General features: G+C 34.3%; 3 protein-coding genes and 1 long non-coding RNA gene across 7 annotated transcripts; 2 read left to right on the forward strand and 2 right to left on the reverse strand.

Annotated features, from left to right (window-relative positions):
* Positions 1-967: 967 nt before the first annotated feature.
* On the reverse strand, positions 968-6,266 carry LOC116401769. Its single transcript, XR_004214130.1, has 2 exons — positions 5,638-6,266; positions 968-1,249 (listed from the first exon to the last, which is right to left on the reverse strand). It is a non-coding gene; the product is annotated as an uncharacterized LOC116401769 (long non-coding RNA).
* Positions 1,427-5,159, forward strand: LOC101223218. Of its 4 annotated transcripts, none has more exons than XM_031880282.1 (4): positions 1,427-2,022; positions 2,437-3,949; positions 4,063-4,207; positions 4,447-5,159. In XM_031880282.1, exons 1-4 carry the CDS (start codon positions 1,883-1,885, stop codon positions 5,070-5,072), a joined length of 2,424 nt encoding a protein of 807 aa, XP_031736142.1. In that variant the 5' UTR covers positions 1,427-1,882; the 3' UTR covers positions 5,073-5,159. The 4 variants fall into 4 exon arrangements, with proteins under 4 accessions (XP_031736142.1, XP_031736141.1, XP_031736143.1 ...); XM_031880281.1 differs by having other exon boundaries at positions 1,430-2,022; positions 4,444-5,159; XM_031880283.1 differs by having other exon boundaries at positions 1,431-1,941; positions 4,444-5,159.
* A 765-nt stretch (positions 6,267-7,031) lies between the features above and the next one.
* On the reverse strand, positions 7,032-7,884 carry LOC101222272 (dynein light chain 1, cytoplasmic). The gene is made up of 2 exons (XM_004150002.3): positions 7,522-7,884; positions 7,032-7,449 (listed from the first exon to the last, which is right to left on the reverse strand). The coding sequence occupies exons 1-2, from the start codon at positions 7,657-7,659 to the stop codon at positions 7,309-7,311; spliced, it is 279 nt and encodes a 92-aa protein (XP_004150050.1). The 5' UTR covers positions 7,660-7,884; the 3' UTR covers positions 7,032-7,308.
* Positions 7,885-12,159: 4,275 nt separating this feature from the next.
* LOC101222032 (protein LIKE COV 1) lies at positions 12,160-22,774 on the forward strand. The gene is made up of 7 exons (XM_011661527.2): positions 12,160-12,458; positions 13,645-13,697; positions 13,994-14,103; positions 14,475-14,642; positions 14,724-14,821; positions 21,559-21,685; positions 22,303-22,774. The coding sequence occupies exons 1-7, from the start codon at positions 12,309-12,311 to the stop codon at positions 22,398-22,400; spliced, it is 804 nt and encodes a 267-aa protein (XP_011659829.1). The 5' UTR covers positions 12,160-12,308; the 3' UTR covers positions 22,401-22,774.
* The last annotated feature ends 818 nt before the right edge of the window (positions 22,775-23,592 follow it).

Below are 23,592 nucleotides of genomic sequence, written 5' to 3' on the forward strand. Positions count from 1 at the left end.
GGGAATTTTTTTTTTAGAAAATTGTGAAAATATATATTATTTGTTGACATTTAAAAATAACTATTATTGACGCTTTTAAGTTGTCAAGTATTTTTTAAAAAAATTATATTTTTTCCATTTTTTTTATTTTTATTTTTGACGTTTTTTATGTTACTTGACAGTTTTTATTAGAAGCATAAGTATTTCAAAACTATAGGCGTCAAGTATTGCCAATTTTGTAGTAGTGTAAGATCAAATAATGGATAAAGAAGTCTCTCCAATCCAAAATATAATGCTCGTAAACAACTAAAATTTAAATTAATCGAATATAGATATATAGATGAAATAATGTTCTAGTGCATGACAAATATTATGAGAATATTGCTTATTCGTCATATAGTTGTAGTGTCGTCGGAGGCCTCCTTGCATCTCTACATATTGGTTGAAAAACACAAAAGTAACTCTTGCTTTACACCAAATTCTCCAATATATAGATTTATTTTATTGCTCACAATTTAATTAGATTTTATGTTACATAAAAACACTAAGAGAGAAAATAATTGAGAGTGTGAACATGAGCCACAAGGAAGATGAGGGAGAATGTGCAAGTGATAGAAGGAAAGAAAGAAATTTACATAGCTTTACAACAGAGCAAATGAATGGTCATACATTTTTTACTAATTTAATTTTGTGTGAAGACAGTTTTAAGATACTAAAAAGAAATTAATTAATTAAATTAATTGAGAGAATGATAGATGTAACCGTTAGTTGAGAAAGAGTAGATGCATTTATTTATTGAAAACTCATAGAACAAAGTTAAAATTGCAATTATAATAAAAGGAACGTAGTAAATAAAGAATCAAACTATGAAAATGGCAAAATGGGAAGAAGTTTCTTATCAAAATATAATGGGAAGCCGCCGTAACTTTTTCTTACATTTATCCTCTCCCCATACCAATTAGTATTGTATGAGTATCAACATTTCACGTTTCAGAAAACCACTAGCCCAATGACATATCTAATAGCATAAAAAGCGTAAAACAAATATCACTTAGAATCTCCATCAAATTTCAAACACATTCTTATGTGTGTCCACAAACTTGCACACATGCATACATAATATATAAATGAAAATAAGATTTTGGAAGGCTCGTATCTTTTTCCATGAACAATAATAAAATACTTCAGGCTGTGTTTTTTAATTAAAAATAAACAAATCAAAATCAATCACCCAAAATCCTGCCCTCTTTAGTGGAAGCCCACTGACAAACTGCAAGGGTCAACAAAATAGCCCAGAAAATTTAGTTGGGGAAGGCATCACTTAAAAACCTTATCATTTATTTCTTACTATAGAAAAGTGGGAAAAAATGTCAGGAAAGAAAGATTTTTTGCTTTTACCACATTTACACTTCATAAGAGTAACCCAAGACCAAAATTCAAATAGGAAGATTATTACAACTCATCACTCTCACTGTATTTAAATTTCTGACTTCTGAGTTCATATCAGGAAACATGTTTTACAACAAATCACTTCTGTTTTGCTCTTTAAAATACTTTGTTTAAACCCTTTCGAAATCAAATCGCCACGGATAATCTTCAGGTTTCGTGAAGAAGAAGGGTTCTTCTGTCTAGATTTGACCCTCCTGCTACTTGGTTTTTGTTTCTTTTTTAAAAAAAACAGAGTTACTGTTTTAGCACTCTGCAGAAACACGTATGGAAAAAACCAAGTGTCCCCCATTTATGACAACTATGATCTTCCATTGATTTTCTTGTCTTACAGAAAAAAATAAAATTAAATATAAACAAAACCCATTTAATTGAAAATTAAATTTGAGCTCCAAATTTTGGACTTCTTTTCTCTCTCTGTTATGAATCCTCTCCGTTTTAAGCTGCCACGAAGTCAATGCACCGACTTCTCTGTTTCTATTTCGTTCAGTGTTCAGTTTCTTCACATGGGGTTTGGTATTTCTCTACAAATTCTGTGTGTCTTTTCTCTTTGTTGTTTGGATTTTCATTTTTCCACCTATTTCTTTTCTGGGTTTGGTAAGTTCTCTCTGTTTAAGTCATTTTTCTCTTCTGGGCTTGATCTTCATTTACAGAATCTTGCAAGAAGATCAAAGGAAGATAGCTTTGTTTTTCATATCAACTGTGTTCAAATCTTCTTGATTATGTTGTAAAGTTTGAAAATTTCAACCTTCTCCCCACGTTGTTGTTTATTTTGGCTCATCTGAAGAACCGTTTTGCTTTGTTTTCATTTGAACACTGCCGTCCGAGCATTAGAGGATTGTTTATTCTTTAAATTAAAACCGTGATATTATAAGGGAAAGGGGATGAGTAGAAACTGATTTTGTTGATGTAATTTTTCCATTGAATAAAAATGCCTCTAGACAGTGTAAAATCAGTAGTTTATAGATCATTTATCACTTGTGATGATCCAAAAGGGGTTGTTGATTGCAGTTTAATGAAGATATCCAAAATGAATTCTCGGAAACTAGAACAAAAGATTAGAGCCCATAGGACAAGTAGGAATTCAAGTAAGGGTTTAGTATCTGATTTAGAGAAAGAGGAGCTGATCTCTAAAAAAATGAGAGAGAGAATTCATGGCCAATCTTCTATTCCATTCATGGAGGTTTGTCAGGGAGCTGAGAAGTTGAATCATATGGTTGGTTCATGGTCTAAGGGGATGAGATCTGAGAGCAAAACTGAGAAGATTGCTGAGGATTTGTTGGAAGAAACTTCAAGTTTAAGAGATTCACTGATTATGTTGGCTAAGTTGCAAGAAGCTTCGAATAAGTCGATTCGGTTGAAGAGGACATATCCAAGAAGTTTTTCTTCTCATCTTGAAGATGAGTGTTTTCCAGTTGAGGTTCAAAGATCAAAGCTTTCTACACATGGTTCTTCCAGAACTGGTGCTGATGAGGTTAAGAAGATGATTGGAAACAGCCCAGTGAAGCGAGATTCAGTGCGTAATGTTACAGTTGGTGAACATAAATCTTGTTTTTGTGATATAAATTCCAACTTGGATTCGGAAATTTCGTTGACTAGTTCCAGCCAATCTTCAATGATTGATGATAATGTCAACTGTTCTCATGGTACAACATCTCAACAGAATTTGAAACGTAATAACTTGATTGCTAAGCTTATGGGGCTTGAAGAAATTCCATCAAGATCAATGCAAATTACTCAGAAGAAAGAGTTTGAATTAAAAAAAGTCTGTGGTTACAAAGCATCTCTCTTTGGCGTCGATGCAACGTTGAATATGCCGAAGTCTAAATCTGTCATCAACAAGGAGGATCATCGAAAAGGAACCTTGAGAGAAATACTTGAAAAAATGCCTGTCAACAGGCTTAGAGAGAGTGATTCTGATATAGAGTTTAAGATTCATTGCTCAAATTCCTACAATAATGGTTCCAAACAGAGGTTGAAAGACGGACTGCCAATTGTATTGATAAAACACAAGCCTCTTCCATCTGAGAAATTTGAGGAACACCGACATGTCTCCTCAAAAGATGATGCTTTTGACCAAAAAACTAGGCTAAGAAGTACGAAAAAGAAAGAACTTTGGTCGGTTGAAGATTTTGATTTCCATGGTGGAATTGTGAGTTCAGATAAATTGCACAGCAAACAAAAGGGAGAAGGGACTCCAGTCAAACAGATTGCAGAGAAGTTGAAAATATCCAATCCAATGCCTGATATGCGCCATGAGAAAGAACCAATTGATAGGAAAGTTCTTACATCAAAGAAACTGACTAAACCAGTGGAAAAAGAATTTCCAAAAGAAAAAGTGGTGTCAAGACCAAAACATCAAGAAAAAGTGACATCCACTAATCCAAGGAAGAACAGAACTCACAAACAACGTAGCTCCATTCAAGATTCTGTGCCAGGACAAGCAGTGAGAGCGATATCTAACAATCGCGACTGTCAGAAAAAGGAGGAACTAGTACTTCCCCATTCAGAAGTTAATTCATTTGTGAGTTCTGAACTATCCTTTAAATTTTGGTACATCAAACTCTTTTTCTTTTATGCATCAGTATCCTTTTTCTCCCCTTGTAAAAGGAGAGTGAAGCAGTTTTTCTCTTACAGACTCACATGGTTGAAGTCAAGAAAGATGATGAGATTACTGATACGAATGAAAGTGTTGATCTTCAGATAAATCGAAACACTACTACCCTTATGGCTTTAATTACTATGGAGAACGAAATGGACAAATGTGATACAAAGATTATAGGTAAGTTTTCCATCACAAATAGGATTAGTTGCAATGTCTACTGTTATTGACCAATTCATCTTAAAGGGTTGGAAATGCATTCATTCTCTATCCTCATGCTTGTATGAATCTCATATATCTTCATCCAAGAGAGATTTTTAGTGAAATTTAATAACTTTGTCTTCCTAAGTAGAACAAGTACATGAAGTTGTCTAAATGTTTGTGATTTATACTTAGTTCTCTCATCAATCTTGTAGAAGGCTGCCATGAGAACCCAAACTCTCTGTCGCCATTGAGCCCCAAACTCGATATCAATACAAGTACTGTTGAAGAAATTGATCACAATGGTCATACTGAAGCAGATACCAAAAGCTGCAATCAAGGGACCAATCTGAAAGCATTACTTTTGAAAAGTTCATCATTCCTCTGTCATGCAGAGGAGCTTTTTGATCTCCATCTAAATGGTAGAACAATGCCGCAGGCAGCATCTCGCTGCAATGATCCTGAATCCCTGAATACGAAACTTTTTGTAGATTGTGCAATAGAACTTGTCGACCGTAAAGGCCATTATAACTTACCAGTAGGCAATTCTTTAGTACTAGGAGATAAGAGCAATACAAAGATAGAGATTTCCATAGAAAAACTTGTTGAAGAAGTGAACGACGACATCGAAACTCTAACGAGTTACCAAACAATATGTGGCAATAATCTTATTGTAGATACTCTATATGCAGTGTTGAGTAGAGACCTATGGTGCAAAGAAGTGATGAATGGAATGTGGGCTATTGGTTGGAAGAATGAATTTTCAAGCAGTGAAAGTGAGGAAGTTGTAAATGATATAGAAATGATGATTTTGAGTGGACTGATTGAAGAGTCCTTTACATAACATCAGAAAATTGTATCTTCTGTATTGTATATACAAGAGGAAAAAAAAACTTTCAATTACTACACCTATAATCTTTATTCCAATGCATATTTGAGAAATAGGTTGACGTGACACACCAAAAAAGGTGCTTTACTTAGCCAACAGAATAACTCGACAAAAGTCTATTTGAGATACAAATTACTTTAGTTTGTGTAATGATACTATAGTCAGTCAGAGAATGGTTAACAGAATAATAAACATTTTTCAAATAATTATACTGTGTAAAAAGTGTTAATTATACTGTGTAACAAGTGTCAGATTAGTTGGAAACATTAATTATTTGGACGAGAAACTAAAACGATAGTGAATTATAAGTTAATTTTAATACCCAGAGGTGTCATAAAAGAAGTTTAAAAAGAGATGTTAAGCACTGAGACATTTCAAGGTAGTCGAATGAAGGGTGTGGAAGTTTGATAGCATTTGTGATCATTTTTTGGGAAAATAAAATTGAAGGATTTATGAATGCAAATTGAAATGATTGATTTGAGATTGCAAAAATACAAAAAGTTCACATACTCAAACTGACCCAATGATTTGTGACGTTTGGAGAACAACAATGATTCCCTATTTCCCATCCCACACGTTAAAGAAGGCGACCTTTGCTCTGTGGTTCTCTAAAAAGAAAAGTATAAGTGTTATCCTTTGTTTTTTAAGTCATTGTCTACTTAATCATCTAGCGTTATAGAATTATCAAATAGATTTTAGATTAAAAGGAAAAGATAGCTTTATTTGATAAGTGTGACAAATAGAGATTACTTGGGTTTTTTTTTAAGTTAAATATAGTTTATACTACACTTAATGTTGTCACACGGAAGATTTTTATGTTGGACTGTATAGGGGGTTGCAAGAGGGAAAACTCAAAGTCAACTTGATGGTTGTAAGAATAGGGCATAACCACTATGTCACAGTTCTTTTATTTAAAATAAAACATCATTTAATATATATTGTAATTTAACACTTTAAAATTAATATTAAAATACAAAAATCGATCATGTAAAACAGGACATGTGCTCCCGCTGGCACTTTGGTAAATCCACCCGTGAACTAATTTGACTAGAAACTTATTTATACATATTTTCATAATTTATAAATATAAAAAAAATGATCCAAAAAATTTATAAAATACAGCAAAAACAATAAACATGATAAATATCAATAAACTTCTATTAATATTTTGATATTTAACAACGTGCATTGTTGATGAAATTTTGCTATATTTTATAAATTATTATATTTTTTACTATTTCACTTATATTTTTTAAAATTCATGGTTTGTTTGATGATTATTTATTTTTAAAACAAGTATACACGAAGGGATGTTACTTTCTGGTGGGGATGGAGCTCAACGTAGAGCCATTTAGGAAATGAGAGATGGGGTGGGGAAAAGAATTCTTTGAGAATTAAATGGGGACGGGGAGGAGACCCGTCCCTACCCCGTTAGGCTTGTTTCTTATATTTATTATAATAAGAAATATAAGTAGGTTAGTGTTATATTTAAAGGCATTCTTAATTAAGTTTGGTTATTTTATTATCAGACGTATTTACCCTTAATGAAAAATTATATAAAAAAAAATATCATAGGTATTAATTTTTTGTTTCTGACAAGTATAAATAGTTTAGGTTGCACAAAAACTTTTTAAAATCAAATTTGAATGAAATTGAGTTAATAATTATAATTACTATTACATCACATCACAGTTTTATCTTTTGTGTAAATCAAAAGGGTATGAATCTAAAGTGGAGAGGATATTGTTATGAAGAGTATTCCTGGTCCAAATTAGTAATTATTATATACATAAATTTGTTTAGAAATATTCCAAGTCCAACTTCATTGTGGGACGTTGTAAAACTCTAGAATAAACTTTCTAAAACGATACAATCGATTAATTACAAATTTGAGAAGAAAAAAGCAAAAACTAGTTTTGGAAACCTCGCATGAATTGCAACAATCATAATAAAAGATATATAGATGTGTTCATATGATGAAAAATGAAGAAAGGAAAAGAAAAAAGAATTATTAATAAACATACATAGCAGAAGGAGAAATTAAAAGATGGATCACATGTGAGAATAATAATACATAAGCAACGTACGGTTGGTTTGATGTTGCTTGTGGTTCCATGAAAATTTTAGGGATGAAGAGAGAGAGCGAGGGGGGTTGGGGGAAAAGAGAGGAGAGTAGCCCTAAAGATATGAATTAGGAAGGGGATTTGAAGATGAGAAAATTGAGAGTTTCAAGGGAAAAATAAATGAAAGTGCCCATAGAATGAGTGAAGAAGCAGCCGAAATTAGAACCCACCACGCATTGCCAACCACTTCCATAAGTACCATCAAAATCCTAATTTGAATTGAAAAACATTGATGAAAAATTTAAATGAATTGTAATACTGTAACAACCAACGTAACGTACCTTCTTGATATGGGAAGCAAGGGAGAGGGAATCGGAGACGTCGAAGAGATCGAGGGCTTGAGAAGCAGAGGCCATGGCGTGCATCTGCATTTTCTCCGACATGTCGGTTTCTTTCACGGTGGCCTTCCCTTCCAACATCTTTCTTTTCAATCGGATTCAAGATGATGATGATTATTATTTTTGTTATTCTTCTTCTTATTATTAATTATATAGGTGAAGAAATTAAAAAAAGGGAATGGGAAATCTGTGGTGGCTGCCAAATAGGAATGGAAATAGAGATGGAATTGTATTATAATTATACTGGCGAAAAGGGTAAAGCAAACCAAACAAAAACTCTCTTGTCTTTCTCTATTTCTACAGTGACTCCTCCAAGCTGACTGCTGTTTTGCGTATGGAATACTTCCAACCTTTTTCTACTTTTCTTATTTTATATTAAATATCTGATATTGTTACAAATTTTACGACCACCTCAACAGCATACCTCTCACATTATCATTCTTAGTACGGTATATTACAATATATATTAAATATTATTTTATTTTAATTAAATTCTATTTCGGAGTGATGGTGCTCTAAATGCAAAACCAATTTTTACGAAATAGTTTTATTCTAAATATCAATAATTTTATTTTCCTAAATATCAAATAAACTCATCTACAAAGTCCGTGATTTAAACTTTTACTTTCTCAACAATATTCTAAAAAAAGTATTATTCTTTTTTATATAAATTTTAAATTAAAATATTTACCTTCTGCATATATTTATTTTATTTTATTAATTTTTTTTGTACGTGTATGTATTTTTTGTAGGATGCTTCGTATATTCGCTGGTCTTTCTTCTGGTGAATGGAAGGAGAATGACAAAAAGAATATGTTGGAGTTCAAACGAAGAAAGGGTTGATTTTGAATGTTGGCATAAAGTTTGGGGATTTTTACATGAAATTTATAGAATTAGCTAGTGGGATAAATCCAGTTGAGTTCAATAAATCCACTTGAGTTCGATTTAGTTTTAAGATGCCTATACAATGTGAAGCCTTTTATAACCGTCCAATTATTAGCACATAAGAAGATTTTCAGTTTTTTCCTAATTGGCTATCACGTCTCTCAAATTGTTATTTTGATTTTGAAGATATCAACCCATAAATCTAAGAGTATTGTCATACCCCTCCCAGACCACCTACTCTTAGCCCAAGAGACTATGTAACTGGTCAACAACCACCACTTTCCTCAATGATACCTACTGACCCTAAACGTACTATTAACTAAAATCCAATAACACAGCAGAATCATAAAATACATTTAATTATTTATATTTACCAACAAACTATAGTGTAACCCATACTTACAGAATATATAACAACACGAGTCTAACATAAACATATAATTTTATTTAACATGAGAGTCATTATAGGTCAATAATGAAAATAATGATTGAAAATATACATTGACATCTATTGAAGAACTAGAAGATCCTTTCATGTAAGAAATTGTCAAGGTCTATTGTTCTCAAGAGGTTAATTATCAAACTCTCACTAGCAAAAACTGAAATTGAATCTCTTATGCTTTTGGAAGAGATTCATGGTTCTTAATTCTTGTTGGCACATTTTGTTGATGGTCAAAGATATACTTACTGTTTCGTTTTGATAATGTTAGTGAGTTTGTATTTCAAACATTTGGTAATTAATTGAGATAAGTGAATAAACATCTTGTTGCTTTATTTGAATAGAACCAATTCTAAATATGTATGAGATCATGTTTAAGATTATGGAACAATTAAACCTTGGATGGGTGATATATTCACTATGCAATTTACTCGTTCTTATTAATGAGACATTTTTTCAAAAATTAGAGAGAGAAATTAAGAAAATGTTGAAAAATAAATTGAATGAAATGCATCATTATTATCTCATTTGGATCATCCTACAGATTACTTTGAACTAGAAGTTCAAAAGATAAATCATGTGTAAAATGTTACAAATCAAATGCATATGCATTTACAGAACATTTACAATTGTAAGAAAGTGACCGGATAATAGTAACTGGAACAAGTTGTCAATACTACACATACTACACTCTTGAATCATGATAGGCAAATGAGTTCCAAAGATAAAGTTCCTTGAAGAAGAAGTAGTTAATTAATGCCCCAGTTAAGAGATTAATATTCTAGAAGAAATCCTGAATATGAGTACTAATAAGAATCTTAAAGTAAATAAGGATAGTAAAAAGATCTCAATAAAATTATATGCCATGACAAAAAAATATGGAACCGTATTTACATAACTTGATAACATTTTTTAATACAATGTTGCTCACAATATTATTTATGAAAACAAGTTATATGTACTTAGACATATGGTACAATGACGCGATACATAAATGATTGACTTATGTGAAAAGAAACAATCCAATCAAAATAAATTTACTTTTCAAATCATGAGAACTAGTAGTTCAAACATTAGAAAATGTCAAACATGTGCGATACGTGTATTTGTAATAAGAAAAACAAATAGAATAAATGTTATGCGAAGAGACATGTTCTTTAAATTATTTGATTGTGTATGAAAAAAACTTAACATACACCTTATGGATGATTCAAGTATTAGAGAATTATAAGACATTCAAGACGAATATATTAAATTTTTGTTGATATGAGGGTATAAAGATAACCTCTATTTGTCAATATGTTTTTAACAAAAATCCGAACAGGTGCCAGTTGAGCTAAGCTCATGTTGGCGCATTTATATCTTTACTAGTTTATGCACTACATGTTGTAATATAAGTAATTTTGTTACATAAAAAAAACAAAAATTCTCCAAAGATATTGAAGTAGAATTAAACTATGTCATGTTTAATTTGAAAATTAACTCACATGAATTTATTTTATTGTAATAGATCTAATTGTGATCTAGTTCATTACGAAGATACAGGTTATTTATCATAATTCATGCAAGCTAGACCTTATAGAAGTTAGTTAGTACCTATAGAAGATTTTTTTAAATATTATGGCGGCTTATGCTGATCATAAAGTTTAGAACAACTGCTTTAAATCATGCTGAAATATTGATGATGTACAAAACTAGCTAATAGTGTTCTTATATGATGACAAAACATCAAATGATGAAATTAATATTCAACAAAATTCTTTAAAAGACAACTTAGCAGACTTATTTACAAAGGCATTACCCACGTCAAAATTTGACAAGTTGAAGCACAACATGGAAATGTGACGACTCGGAGAACTCAAGTGATGTACTCGTGAGGGAAGTAAAAATACTACACTCTTTTTTTCTTGACTATGGTTTTTTCTATTGAGTTTTTCTTGCAAGATTTTTAATGAGGTAGTTATTAAATTATACAAAATAATATATTCTTTTTTCTTCACTATGATTTTTTTTCTATCGGACTTTTCACAGTAAGGTTTCAACGAGACATTTATTTTATATGATATGGGTATAAGAGAGAGTATTATAAAATATAATTATATATTATGAATGTAGATATCTATGGCCTATGTTACCAGTTGTTATATAACTACCATTCAATTTCAATTTGTAACATCCAACCTATTGAATTCTATATTCTAACCTATACTATCATATGTCGAGGTGTATAGTGTCTTTGTAATACACACAACAATTGAATTCAATTGTCTTATCTACTTCATCTCTTCCTTATTCTTCCACTTATAAATTTATAACATAATATAATCTGTAGTATATATAAAAGCTTGGATGTGGATAATTTTTTTTCCATTTCTTTAGAAGTAGCTTATATAATTAGGTAGAAGACAGTGTTGTCTTTTGTCTCTCATATTATAATTATGCTAATTGAAGAAGGAGTTAGATGATTTTATGAATTAATTAGGCCAATTATAACTTATGAATAACTAATAGCTTAAGAAAATCGAAAGTTTTTCCAACTTCTAATAACTTAAGAAAACCGAAAGTCTTTTCAATTTCTAATAGCTCAAGAAAAACAGAAAGTCTTTTCAACTTCTAAAATGCAAATAATGAATAATTTATTTACCTTATTAGCTAATTATGCTAATTGTAATTAATAAACAATTTTATAGGTAAGAAAATAAAAAAAGTCCATCTTCTAAATGAAAAGAATAAATAGTACATTTAACCATTGATTTTTACATAAAATACAATGAATGAACCAGCTTTAGGAATTCTTAAATATGGATGGAAGCCCACTTTTCTAATCCAATTTGTACACAATTTGGATAGCCTTCCAAATAAGAAGAAATATCTCAATTTCATTGTATGTTTCGAGTACTAGGTTGTTTATTTCCTTTCCATTTTTAAATTATTTTTTTTTTTGGTTTTTTATGCTTCTATAAATGAATTATCTTATCAATTGATATGTTTAAGAATATCTATATGTACATGAAAGCTTTGGATTTGCAAGGTTCCTTTAATTTATGGTTTTTAATTCATTCATCAAATATCTTTTTAAAATGTTTCTAGAATTTAGTATAGTTTCATTCATCAAATATCTTTTTAAAATGTTTCTAAAATTTATTATAGTAAATCAATCTAATATAGCTAACTTGGTTTTGAGTAGAATTGTCTAGCATTGATTGTAAAACTATTTATGAGTTTAATACACACGTTAATAACTAATAGTCAAAGAGAAGCAGCATTGTCTGGTTGAAAGTACCATTCTAATTTCTATTGTAATTCAATCTCTGACTTCAAACAAAGCCTTCCTTTGCTCCCGGTCTTTGGTCTTCTGGGCGAAGCTTCTTAAGCTCCACAACGCGGTGGCTTCCGTCTGCCGGTGATGGCCGACGACAAAGCGCCGATCACGATCGCCACCAGAGATAGAGAACGAGATATAGAGCTTCTAATTCCCGTCGCAGCCTCGCCTAAGGACGATGCCTCTTGCAAACCCTCGTCATCTTCATCATCCTCGCAACAGACTGGGCGCGAGGTATTCTTCACTTCTTTAATTTTCATTTCCTGATTGTTGGAAGCTATCAGTGGTATTGCTTGTTTGATTGAAAATATATGTTTGTCGCACTCTATTTTTGGTTCAGTTTCGCTTCTTTCTAATCATTTCAATTATTTTCAGTCGTCTTTTTTTTCTCATGCTTACCAGCCTGGTGTATTGCCTCTGTCATGGTGTGAGCATGAGCTGATATTTATTTACTTTAATTGTTCACTCTACTATGCTTTGTGCGTTAGGAGTTTTACGCATTTGGAATTGGAATTCTCAAGGTGCTTCTCCACTGTAGGGTTTTAAATATTCAACTGATTAAATCAATAGTTCTGAAATTGTGGTCATCAGTGGCTTCCTATCAAAGGCGGAATTTACTTAATGAGATAAGAAGATGGTTGAACTGTAGCTGAATTGATCTCAATTTTGTTAAATTTTTTTAAAATACGCATCTTTTGATGCATCCTCCACACGTCAGGAGGACTAGGACTCTTCTCTCTAAACAATTTGTATTTTAATCTTTTGTCACTTTCCTGCCATCCCGAATGCCGAATTTAAATTCCTTCATTCATTTGTAGCTCTTGAATGCATTTACACCCATTACATGCCACAAAGAAAATCTCCAAACGGGTCTTCTGGTTGGAGTGGCGCCGGAAATCAAAATGATGAAGATGTTGATCAACTTTCTTTCCATTGACTCTACTCAAGCAATTACTGTCATCTTCTTTTATATTTTTGGCATCCTTTGGTTCTTTCCGTGTAGTGTATCAGATATTATATTTCAGATGCCTTGTGGTCGCTCTTGTATGATTCAATCCATGAATTTGATCTGTCAACATGAATTTTGGATTTTGAAAAGTAATTGATGGGATGGAGTCATTTGAGTACGAATGAGAAAAGTTAACATCTTTTGAATACCTAGTATACATTCTGAATTCTTGCCATGAGGTACGAGTGTATTAATAATAAATATAGTGGAATGGCTATGGATGTGTTCAACACTGAACTTAATTATTAGAGGGAGAATGTTGAAATCTTTTCTTGCTATGCATCAAGCTTATGTTGGCTTTTCTGTAATATAAAATAGGGATAACCAATTACTTGATATTTAAATCATCAATCTGTGATTATTTTCTATCACCTGTGGTGGGTTCAAATATCTACTTTATCTACTGTGCAGACATTTTACAGAGTCTTTAGGAGCTGGGCCTCAAAAAAGTTCATGACCGGATGGTTTGTTATTTATTCTTTTCTCTGTATTTTCTGCCAATCAATGTTTTTGACGCTCGGACAAAGTGTCATATGTTCATTTGATATGGGTAAAGTTTCATGCATATGCATTGTAGTCCAGCCTTATTGCTAACATTGCACTTTCAGGCTGCTGTTTGTAAACTGCAGTTAAAAATTGCTCTCTTTCACAAGAGAGCTGTTAGTTACTCAGAAATTACGTTTGGCAGGATGATAAGTTTTTAATTTGTCATTGTGCTAAGTACTAATTGATGATACCCTATCATCTGGCTGTTTTGCAGTGTCATTTTGTTTCCAATTGCAATAACTTTCTATATAACATGGTGGTTTATTCACTTTGTGGATGGATTTTTTTCTCCGATTTATGCTCAACTTGGAATTGATATCTTTGGTAAGCAATCTTTATCACTTAAGAGCTAACACTTCTTCCAAACCCATTCAATCCACGTGGAATTTATTTAATATGAATTTGATCTGCTACCTACAATTACATGTGTGATTATTTTTTGTTAGTGATATATAATTAAATTTTCTTTCAACTACTAACTTAAGATTTTGGGTGAATCGGTGATTTAAGATTTTTATTTACCTCCATCACCGTCTGTTTTCTTTTTGCTCTCTTGCTTCTCTCATAAGTCATATATAGACTGGTAGTATTGACAAAAAATATTCAAATGCCCATCTTTTCAATTGATTAAACGAAGCTATTAAATTGTAAATTTCAAATTTCATACCATTAGCTTGTTCTCCTTTCTTGAAAAGGTCTTGGATTTGCAACATCTGTAACATTCATCTTCCTTGTTGGGGTGTTCATGTCATCATGGTTGGGTGCTTCTGTTCTGGCCCTTGGAGAGTGGTTCATCAAGCGCATGCCATTTGTTCGTCATATTTACAATGCTTCTAAGCAGATTAGTTCAGCTATTTCACCAGGTACAGCTTCATAAGTATATTTGTTTTTAACATGGTCAAGTTTATGTATGAACCATCAATAATCTTGTGATTATCTATTAGATCAAAACACCAATGCCTTCAAGGAAGTTGCCATCATTAGGCACCCTCGTGTTGGTGAATATGCATTTGGGTTCATCACTTCAACTGTCACTCTTCAGGTATGTTATTTTCTGCTTCAATTCTTTTGAGAAACATTCTGCCTAGGAGATAGTTTGGGGACACCTAGACTCGTCAACACTTTGATACTTGTTGGATATTTAATAAACCTCATTACATTGTTTGTGTGTATATTACACCCTCACACACAATAAAAAGGTATTGATGTAATTTGATAAGAAATGTAGGATTTTCTTATTGAAGCATATAATTGCAAAAATATTCTATTTTGATAATTCTTCATAGGCACGACTGATTTGATGATTTATATTTTGCTGGCTGTGGAATGGAATATTCCTGTTCATGAACATTTATTACAATATATTATAGAATTACATATATTCATCGGAGCATTCTACTTTGTTGGTTTCATACTGTGTTATTGTTAGGCTACCAACACTGATTTGGACCGAAAACACTATGACAATGGCTAAACAGAGGCAGTACTTTGATTTACTTTATTTGTATATAAGCCAAAATGATTACAACATCACAATATGAAAAGAAACCAACAAAGAACAACAAAGAAAAGAACACACCAGTCTCCTTCGATAGAAAAAGACCCTTGCGGCTACCGCAGCCTTACACCTTAAGAAGATAAAAAAAATACCCTAGCTACCCAATACCTAACAATGGCTGTTTATAGACTCACCTATCTTTCCGCCCAGTGGGCCCTACCTTGCACGATCTTCCTTCCAATCATCCTTCATTAACACTATCCTGTGCAGTTACCTTTCTACCCCTCCTCCTATAGGTATGGATAATTGGGGGCCTTACAATACCCCTTGGCTCCAAGTTCACCTTGTCCTCAAGGTGGAAGGTGGGAAATTGTTGATTCATTTGGTAAACTGCTTCCCATGTAGCCTCAGCCTCGGGTAGTTCTTTCCATTTCACCAACCATTCATTGGCTCCCAGTTTAGTATTCCAACGGATCCCCAGCACGGTCTCCGGTCTTAATTGTAGTTCAAAGTCTTTCGTCAGGCCTGGTTGTTGTATTTGCACCACTTGCTGTTTCCCCAGTTTCAGTTTAAGTTGGGAAATATGGAAGACATCAGGAACAAAGGCTTTGGGAGGTAACTGTAGTCTATACGCCACTTCCCCAATTTCTTAAATGATCTTATATGGTCCATAGGATTTAGGAGCCAACTTCTCATATCTCTTCCGTGCTAAAGAACGTTGCCTATATGGACGAAGCTTGAGATACACCTCATCTCCCACCTTGAACTTAAGCTCTCTCCTTTTTTAGTCGGCCATTTTCTTCATTTGGTTCCGTGCTATGTTCAAGTTTTCCTTTAGAGCATTCAGGGCTAAATCCCTCTCTTTCAGCATTTGTTCCACTTCATTGTGAGGAGTCTTGTTGTTGCCATATGATATCGGGGGGTTGTCTGCCATATACAATCTGGAAGGGATTGGATCTTGTGGAAGCATGAAAGGTCGTGTTATACCATAATTTTGCCCAAGGAATGAATTTATTCCACATCTGAGGCTGTTCATTACAAAAACACCTCAAATATGTTTCTACACAACGGTTTACCCATCCGTTTGTGGGTGGAACGCCGTACTTTTTGGGACAATGTTAGCAAATAGTTCTTTCCAAAAATTGCTAATGAAAATTTTGTCTCTGTCAGATATGGTTGATTTGGGTATTCCATGTCTACTCACTACCCTATCAATAAACACTTCGGCCACTTGCTTGGCAGTAAAGGGGTGTCTCATGGTGATGAAATAAGAGTATTTGCTTAGCCGGTCCACTACTACCAAGATCACATTCATTCCTCCTGCCTTAGGTAATCCTTCAATGAAGTCCATGGACCATTCCTCCAAAATTCTTTCAGGGATTGGAATTGGCTGCAAAACTCCAGCCGGTTTAGTTGCTTCCAACTTATTTCTCTGGCATACCTACATATTTTTTTACATCAGCTTTCATGCCCTTCCAATAAAGTTCCCCACACATTCTTTTATAGGTCCTCAAGAATCTGGAATGGCCTCCTAAAATTGAGTCATGAAACGTATATAGTAGGGTGGGAATCAAGGACGATTTCTTGGACAGAACTATGCGTTTCTTATACAGTAGGTTTCCATTAATCCATTGGAATTTACTAGACTCATCAGGATTTTCCTTTAATTCTTCGATGATTCCCTTGAGATCCTCATCTAACTCGACTTCCATCTCAACCACTTCCATGTTAACAATACCTGTGGTGGACATACTCCTTAATTCTAGTGGTTTTTCTATTTGGGAGAGGGAATCGGCTGCTTTGTTTTGTAACCCCGATTGATAAAGTATTTCGAAGTCGTACCCTAGGAGTTTAGTCAACCACTTCTGGAACTGGGGTTGCACTTCCCTTTGCTCTAAAAGAAATTTGAGGGCTCTCTGATCTGAGATGATTGTAAACTTCCTTCCCAAAAGGTAATGTCTCCACTTTTATATCGAAAGGACTACTGCCATCAACTCCCTCTCATATATGGATTTGGTTTGAGCTTTAGATAAAAGTTTCTGACTGAAAAAAGCTATGGGGTGGCCATTTTGAGATAGAACTGCCCCTACAGGAATCCCGAAAGCATCTGTTTCAATGATGAAGGATAGGTTCCAGTCCGTTAGGGCTAATACGGGTAAGGTTGTCATGGCTAACTTCAACTTATCAAATACCTCCGTTGCTTCTTCACTCCATAGGAATGAATTCTTTTGGAATAGCTTGGTCAAAGGGCCTGCAATCTCCCCATATCCCTTGACGAATCTTCTGTAGTAACCAGTCAAGCCTAAAAACCCCTTAGTCCAGTTACATCTTTGGGCTGGGGCCAATTTACCATGTCCTTAATCTTTTCTTCATTTGCTTCTACACCCTTACTGAATATGAAATGTCCCAAGTATTGGATCTGTGAGTGAGCTATCACACATTTTCTTTTGTTGGCAAAGAACTGGTTATCCCTCATTATTGCAAATACCATGCCCAAATGCTTCTCATGCTCTGTGAGGTCTGTGCTATACACAAGTATATCGTTAAAAAAAACCAATACACATCTTTTGAGAAAAGGTTTAAATACTTGATTCATCAATGATTGGAAAGTAGCTGGTGCGTTGGTGAGGTCGAACGACATGACCAAAAACTCATAGTGTCCCTCATGGGTCCTGAATGCAGTTTTTTCAATGTCTTCTTCCTTCATCCGTATCTGATGAACCCTGATTTAAGATCCAGTTTTTAGAAGATTGTAGCCCCGTGCAACTCATCTAATAATTCCTCTATCACAGGTATTGGAAATTTATCAGATACGGTTACTTGGTTTAATTTCCTATAGTCAACACAGAACCTCCACCCTCTATCTTTCTTTCTAACCAGCAAAACGGGACTAGAGTAGGGGCTGTGATTGGGTCGGATTATCCCAATTTGGAGCATCTCGGTTACCAACTTCTCAATTTCTTCCTTCTGGGTGTGACCATACTTGTAGGGTCTCATGTTGATAGGTTTTTGTCCAGGCAACAACAAAATACGATGGTCAACTTCTCTCTTAGGTGGTAACCCCTTAGATTCTTCAAATAAATCCGTGTATTGCTTTAGCAGGAATTGAATCATTGGGGACTCCTCCTCATCGCCCTTCACCCTCTGTTCTTCATCGGATTCCTCATCCCTCGCTCCCTCATAGCTCTGCAGTTCTAGTAAGAAGCCTTGTTCCTCCTCTTCCCATGTTTTTTCTATGGTTTTCAGAGAACATTCAGCTCTAATAAGTGAAGGATCACCCTTAGGGTAATCTGTTTTTCCCCATCCAAAATGTCATGGTCAGGGATGGTCTATGTATCTTCATGGTTCCAGTTGTATCCAGCCATTGCATTCCCAAGATGAGATGCACATTCCCGAGTTCAATTGCTAAAAAATCCACCACAATTGGGATCTCCTTTAGTTTCAGTTCTAATCTCTTACACATTCCTCTCCCTTGGCATCTTGTACCATCTCCAATAGTGACCTCGAATGGAGTACTCTTCTCTAGTGCTAATCCCATTTCCTCAACAATCTTGTTGTGTATGAAGTTGTGGGTGACCTCGCTATCAATCAGTACCCGTACTTCCCTCCCTTTGATTTCACCCTTTAGCTTCATGGTTCCTTTATTTGTTAGTCCATGTATTGCTTTCAACTCAATTTCGGTTGCCTCCTCCAATTTAATCTGTTTCAATTCTAACACATCCTCATTAGACTCCTCTATTCTGCTTTCCTCTTCTAGACTTTCTTCTTCATTCATGATAAACAACATCAACTCTCGTTTTTCCTCCATTTTGCATCGATGTCCCGGTGAATACCTTTCATTGCATTTAAAACACAGACCCTTGTCGAGACTTGTTCTGAATTCTGCATCAGATAAACGTTTCACTGGTGGTTCACTCTTCTGGTAGTTGCCTCTAATGGGAATTGTTACCTGTTTCAAAGGAAATTCTGCTTTCCTGGTTGTTCCCTTTTCAATTCCTTCTGGAACTTTGCCCGTGCTCCCCTCTCCTTTTTGTGATCCGTTTCTCCCCATTCCGCCTTGGACCATTTCAGGGTTAAATTTCTATCGTTGACCAATTGTGCTTCCCTCATACACTCTTCTTGAGTTTGCGGATTGCGGCTCACCACTTCAGCTTGGAGAGTCGGCTCTAACCCGGTCAGGAACGCGCCCCTTAATACACTCTCTGTCATGTGGGGCAGGGGTGCCAAATAATTAACAAATTTCTTTACGTAATCGTTGTAGGACCCATCTTGTTGAATTCTGATAAGTCTCGCCACTAAACTCTTCTAGACGGTGTCTTTAAAGAATTCAAACATCCTTTCCTTCAAATCCTCCTACGATTCCACCTTCTTCCTATTATGTGACCACTCTGTACCAGTCTACCTCATCTTGTCCAAAGCTTACTATTGCCACCTTGACCTTCTTTGTTTTGGGTAAATTATTAATTTCAAAGAAATGCTATGCTCTGTAGACCCAAGATTCCGGGTTTTCTCCCAAGAACATCGGCATTTCCAGTTTCTTGTATTTGCTGCGGTTGACCATGGTCAAGTTCCCTTCATTGATTGTATCAGTTTCCTCGGCCTTTCCCTTCAGTTTCATGACCGATCCATCAGGGGTCCCAAACTCCTCTCTTCTTTTGTAGCTATGGCTCTCTCTCAGATCCTGAGCCATTCTCTCCATCGATTTCTTCATCTCTAATAACATCTCCTTCAGACCCATTATCTCCTTCTCTGTTCCATCAACTCTGTCCTTTATTTGTCTCTGTGCCATTAGTCTTGTAACCAGCCCCTGTACCAAATGTTAGGCTACTAACACTGATTTGGACCGAAAACACTATAACAATGGCTAAACAGAGGCGGTACTCTGATTTAATTTATTTATATATAGGCCAAAATGATTACAACGTCACAATATGAAAAGAAACCAACAAAGAACAACAAAGAAAAGAACATACCAGTCTCCTTTGATAGAAAGAGACCCTTGCGGCTACAGCAGCCTTACACCTTAAGAAGATAAAAAAGATACCCTAGCTACCCAATACCTAACAATAGCTATTTATCGGCTCACCTATCTTTCCGCCCAGTGGGCTCTACCCTGCACGATCTTCCTTCCAATCATCCTTCATTAATACTATCCGGTGCAGTTACCTTTCTACCCCTCCTCCTATAGGTGTGGATAATTGGGGGCCTTACAATTATCTCTTCTTATAAGTTGTATTTTAAATGAAAATGTTATAATTTGTACTGCGGGAACTTGGTTCATAAGAAGGATCAACTACAGCCAATAATACCCTTGTTCCACTTGGACGCACATGGTTATGTCAAGCATGAAATTCATTGACATTAGATATATTCAACGGATCTTTCTACTTTGTGTTGGTTACATACTGTGTTATCTCTTCTTATAAGTTGTATTTTAAATGGAAATGTTATAATTTGAAATGCGGAAACTTGGTTCTTAACGACCAACTACGACCAATAATACCCTTGTTCCACATGGACTCACATGCCGTGTTAAGCATGAAAATCATTGACGTTGTAGGTATAGATATATGTTATGTCAGTAATTTCTGTATTCATTCTTTTGTAGAAAATGATGTTTTGTTATTATATCTTTGTATCATGTTTTTAGTACTTGTTTCTTTGCATTGTATTGATATATAAGAGTTTATTTACTTTTTAAGGTTTTCATGAATCTATAATTATATCTTAGATTCTTAGTTTTGGTTAAATTTTATATTTAGACATTTTCATTGTATTGAAAATTGCATGATTGGGGATGGGCTGCCAACAATTTATAGGTAACTTTAAGCAGTGTTTTAAAGCGTGAGGTACGTTATGAGGAAAAAATGAGTTTTTCTTATCAGGTGTCCAATAAAAGAATAACAATAAATTAATTAGTAGTTTGAATAAGAAGATAATGAAAGGTTAAACAAAAATAAAGGTTCTATTAGGAACCGGAGAAAGTTGAACAGTTTCTAAGGATATCTCTTAGCTTCTTTTTAAAACTTCACAAATAATAAAAGGTCCACACCGATATGTGCTTTTCAGATTAGTGGCCTAAGCGAGGATTAAGTTGTCAAATATGCTTATTTCAACTCAATATATGCTAGAGAGTAGACTACTACTATTTTCTTTTGATTATCTGGATAACTCCATTATGCACTTAAGTCATGTCACACCTTTTGCATTTGGCATAAATTATAATGTACTGGTGCTGCAAGGCTTGACATTCTGATCAACCATTTCCCCTCTAAATGCAGAGCTATTCTGGAGAGGAGGAGCTATGTTGTGTATATGTTCCCACCAATCATCTTTACATTGGTGATGTTTTTCTAGTCAACTCTCAGGATGTTACTAGACCAAATTTATCAGTTCGGGAAGGAATTGGTAAGTTTTTCTTTTTATGTCATCTTCAGAATCATCATGACAGTTTTTCCTACGCATGAACTAAATGCCCCTCATCTCTTCATCCCCCAAAAATAAGTAGGGTTGTGTGAGGCCCCCAATTATTCACACATGTTTTATTTTATTCACACATATGTTTTAAGGGTAAAAAAAGGGAATTCATCAGCTATTAGTGAGAAAGAATGATTGGCGAAAGAGATCGTGCAAGGTGGGCCCCACTGGGAAGAATTTTAGGAAGACTATAAATAGTGATTGATAGAGAGAGGGTAGCTAGGTTTTATTTTGTCATCTTTATGATGGGTAGGCTGCTGTAGCCGTAAGAGGGTAACCTTTTGTTAAAGGGTGCTGGTATGTTCTTTTGCTGCTTTCTTTCCTTGTTATCTTTCTTTATTGTTAATTGTAAACATCTTTTGGCTTATACATAAATAAATAAAGGATATCAGACTACTGCCCTCTGTTTAGCCATTGTTGGGTATTTTATTTGATATTGGGCTGGTAGCCTGACAGGTTGATTAGGAAATTATCTTTCTTCTTAAGAGGACATGAATGGTAGCTTTGTAAGAGTAAATAACAACAAAATCTAATTATTTAAATTGCAGAAATCGTCGTGTCTGGAGGCATGTCGATGCCACAGATATTATCCATACTGGATTCAGATTTTCGACCAATTGATAGTAGAAGATTGACTAGAAGCTGACTCTGAAGAGATGTACCATTGCTGGCTGCTAACAATCAATATAAAATCTTGGGGACACCATTGGAGTTGTCGGAGACTCAGAGTAGTTACCGCCTTCATTACCTTAGCCATTGAACCGTACTTATGGTACAAATTTGATTCTTGTAGTTGAATTTAGTGTTATATCATCAAATGTTGGGTAGGGGTGAGAATACTTGTTGATCCAGGATAGGAATTGGGTGTGCATTAGAAATTTTAGCTTCATATTCTAATTCAATCGAGAATGTATACTTTCTTGTTGATGAGTCACATTGTTCATCTGCATCAGATGTATATTTGAGGCTGTACATATTTTGCACCAACATTTCTATGCTTAACTTTTTGTTTTTTTTTTTTTTTTTTTTGCATTTAGTGTTATATCATCAAATGTTGGGTATATTTAAGTTTTATGAAAAAACTTGCCATTCCAAATGCCTGTATTCGTGGACAACGTATGTAATTTTTTTAATGTTTTATGAGACAATAGCTCTTTTCAAATAATTATAATGATAATGTGAATAGAATTGGCGGATTTTTACTATTGTGAAGTAATTTGGCTAAACTTTTATTCTCCACGAACCTCATTACAATGGAATTCGTGCATTATAAAACCAGACGCTCCAAATATAGTCGTTCGAAATCCATTTGAGTTTAGTGTAGGGTTTTGTGAGGTGGTTTTGTCTAGGATTTTGTAGGTTGTCTCTTGCCGCCATTGTTGCTGTTAGGCTAGTTTTTTCGTCATGTTTTTTCTTTACACCACTCAGATTCGAAGGGAAGCCCAGTGGTCGATCTATAGATTCTTGGTGGTCTGGTGTTTGTCCATTTAGCGTGTGAAGCACTTCTGTTGTTCGTACCATGCGTCTAACGCCTCCTTTCGGCCGTCTTTGTCTTTTGTGGGTGTGATCGGAATCATCTTCTCCATCTTTTGGTTGCATCTTTAAGCTATATCTTTCGTGTTTTGTTGTTGATTAAAGTAAGCCTCCTCCAAAAATCAGGATTTTGTTCTATACAGATTTTCCTTTAGATTTTAATCTTAGTAGTCATGTCTGAGATGATTTTCATGGTGACAAAAGATACTGAACATAAGGTGAAAGAATCTAATTATTACCTGGAGAAAATGTTCGTCATTTTATTTGTATTGAGATTGATGAACATATAAACGAATAAATACACA

The sequence above is a fragment of the Cucumis sativus genome, chromosome 1 (genome assembly GCF_000004075.3).
Source record: "Cucumis sativus cultivar 9930 chromosome 1, Cucumber_9930_V3, whole genome shotgun sequence".
Lineage (NCBI taxonomy): Eukaryota > Viridiplantae > Streptophyta > Magnoliopsida > Cucurbitales > Cucurbitaceae > Cucumis > Cucumis sativus.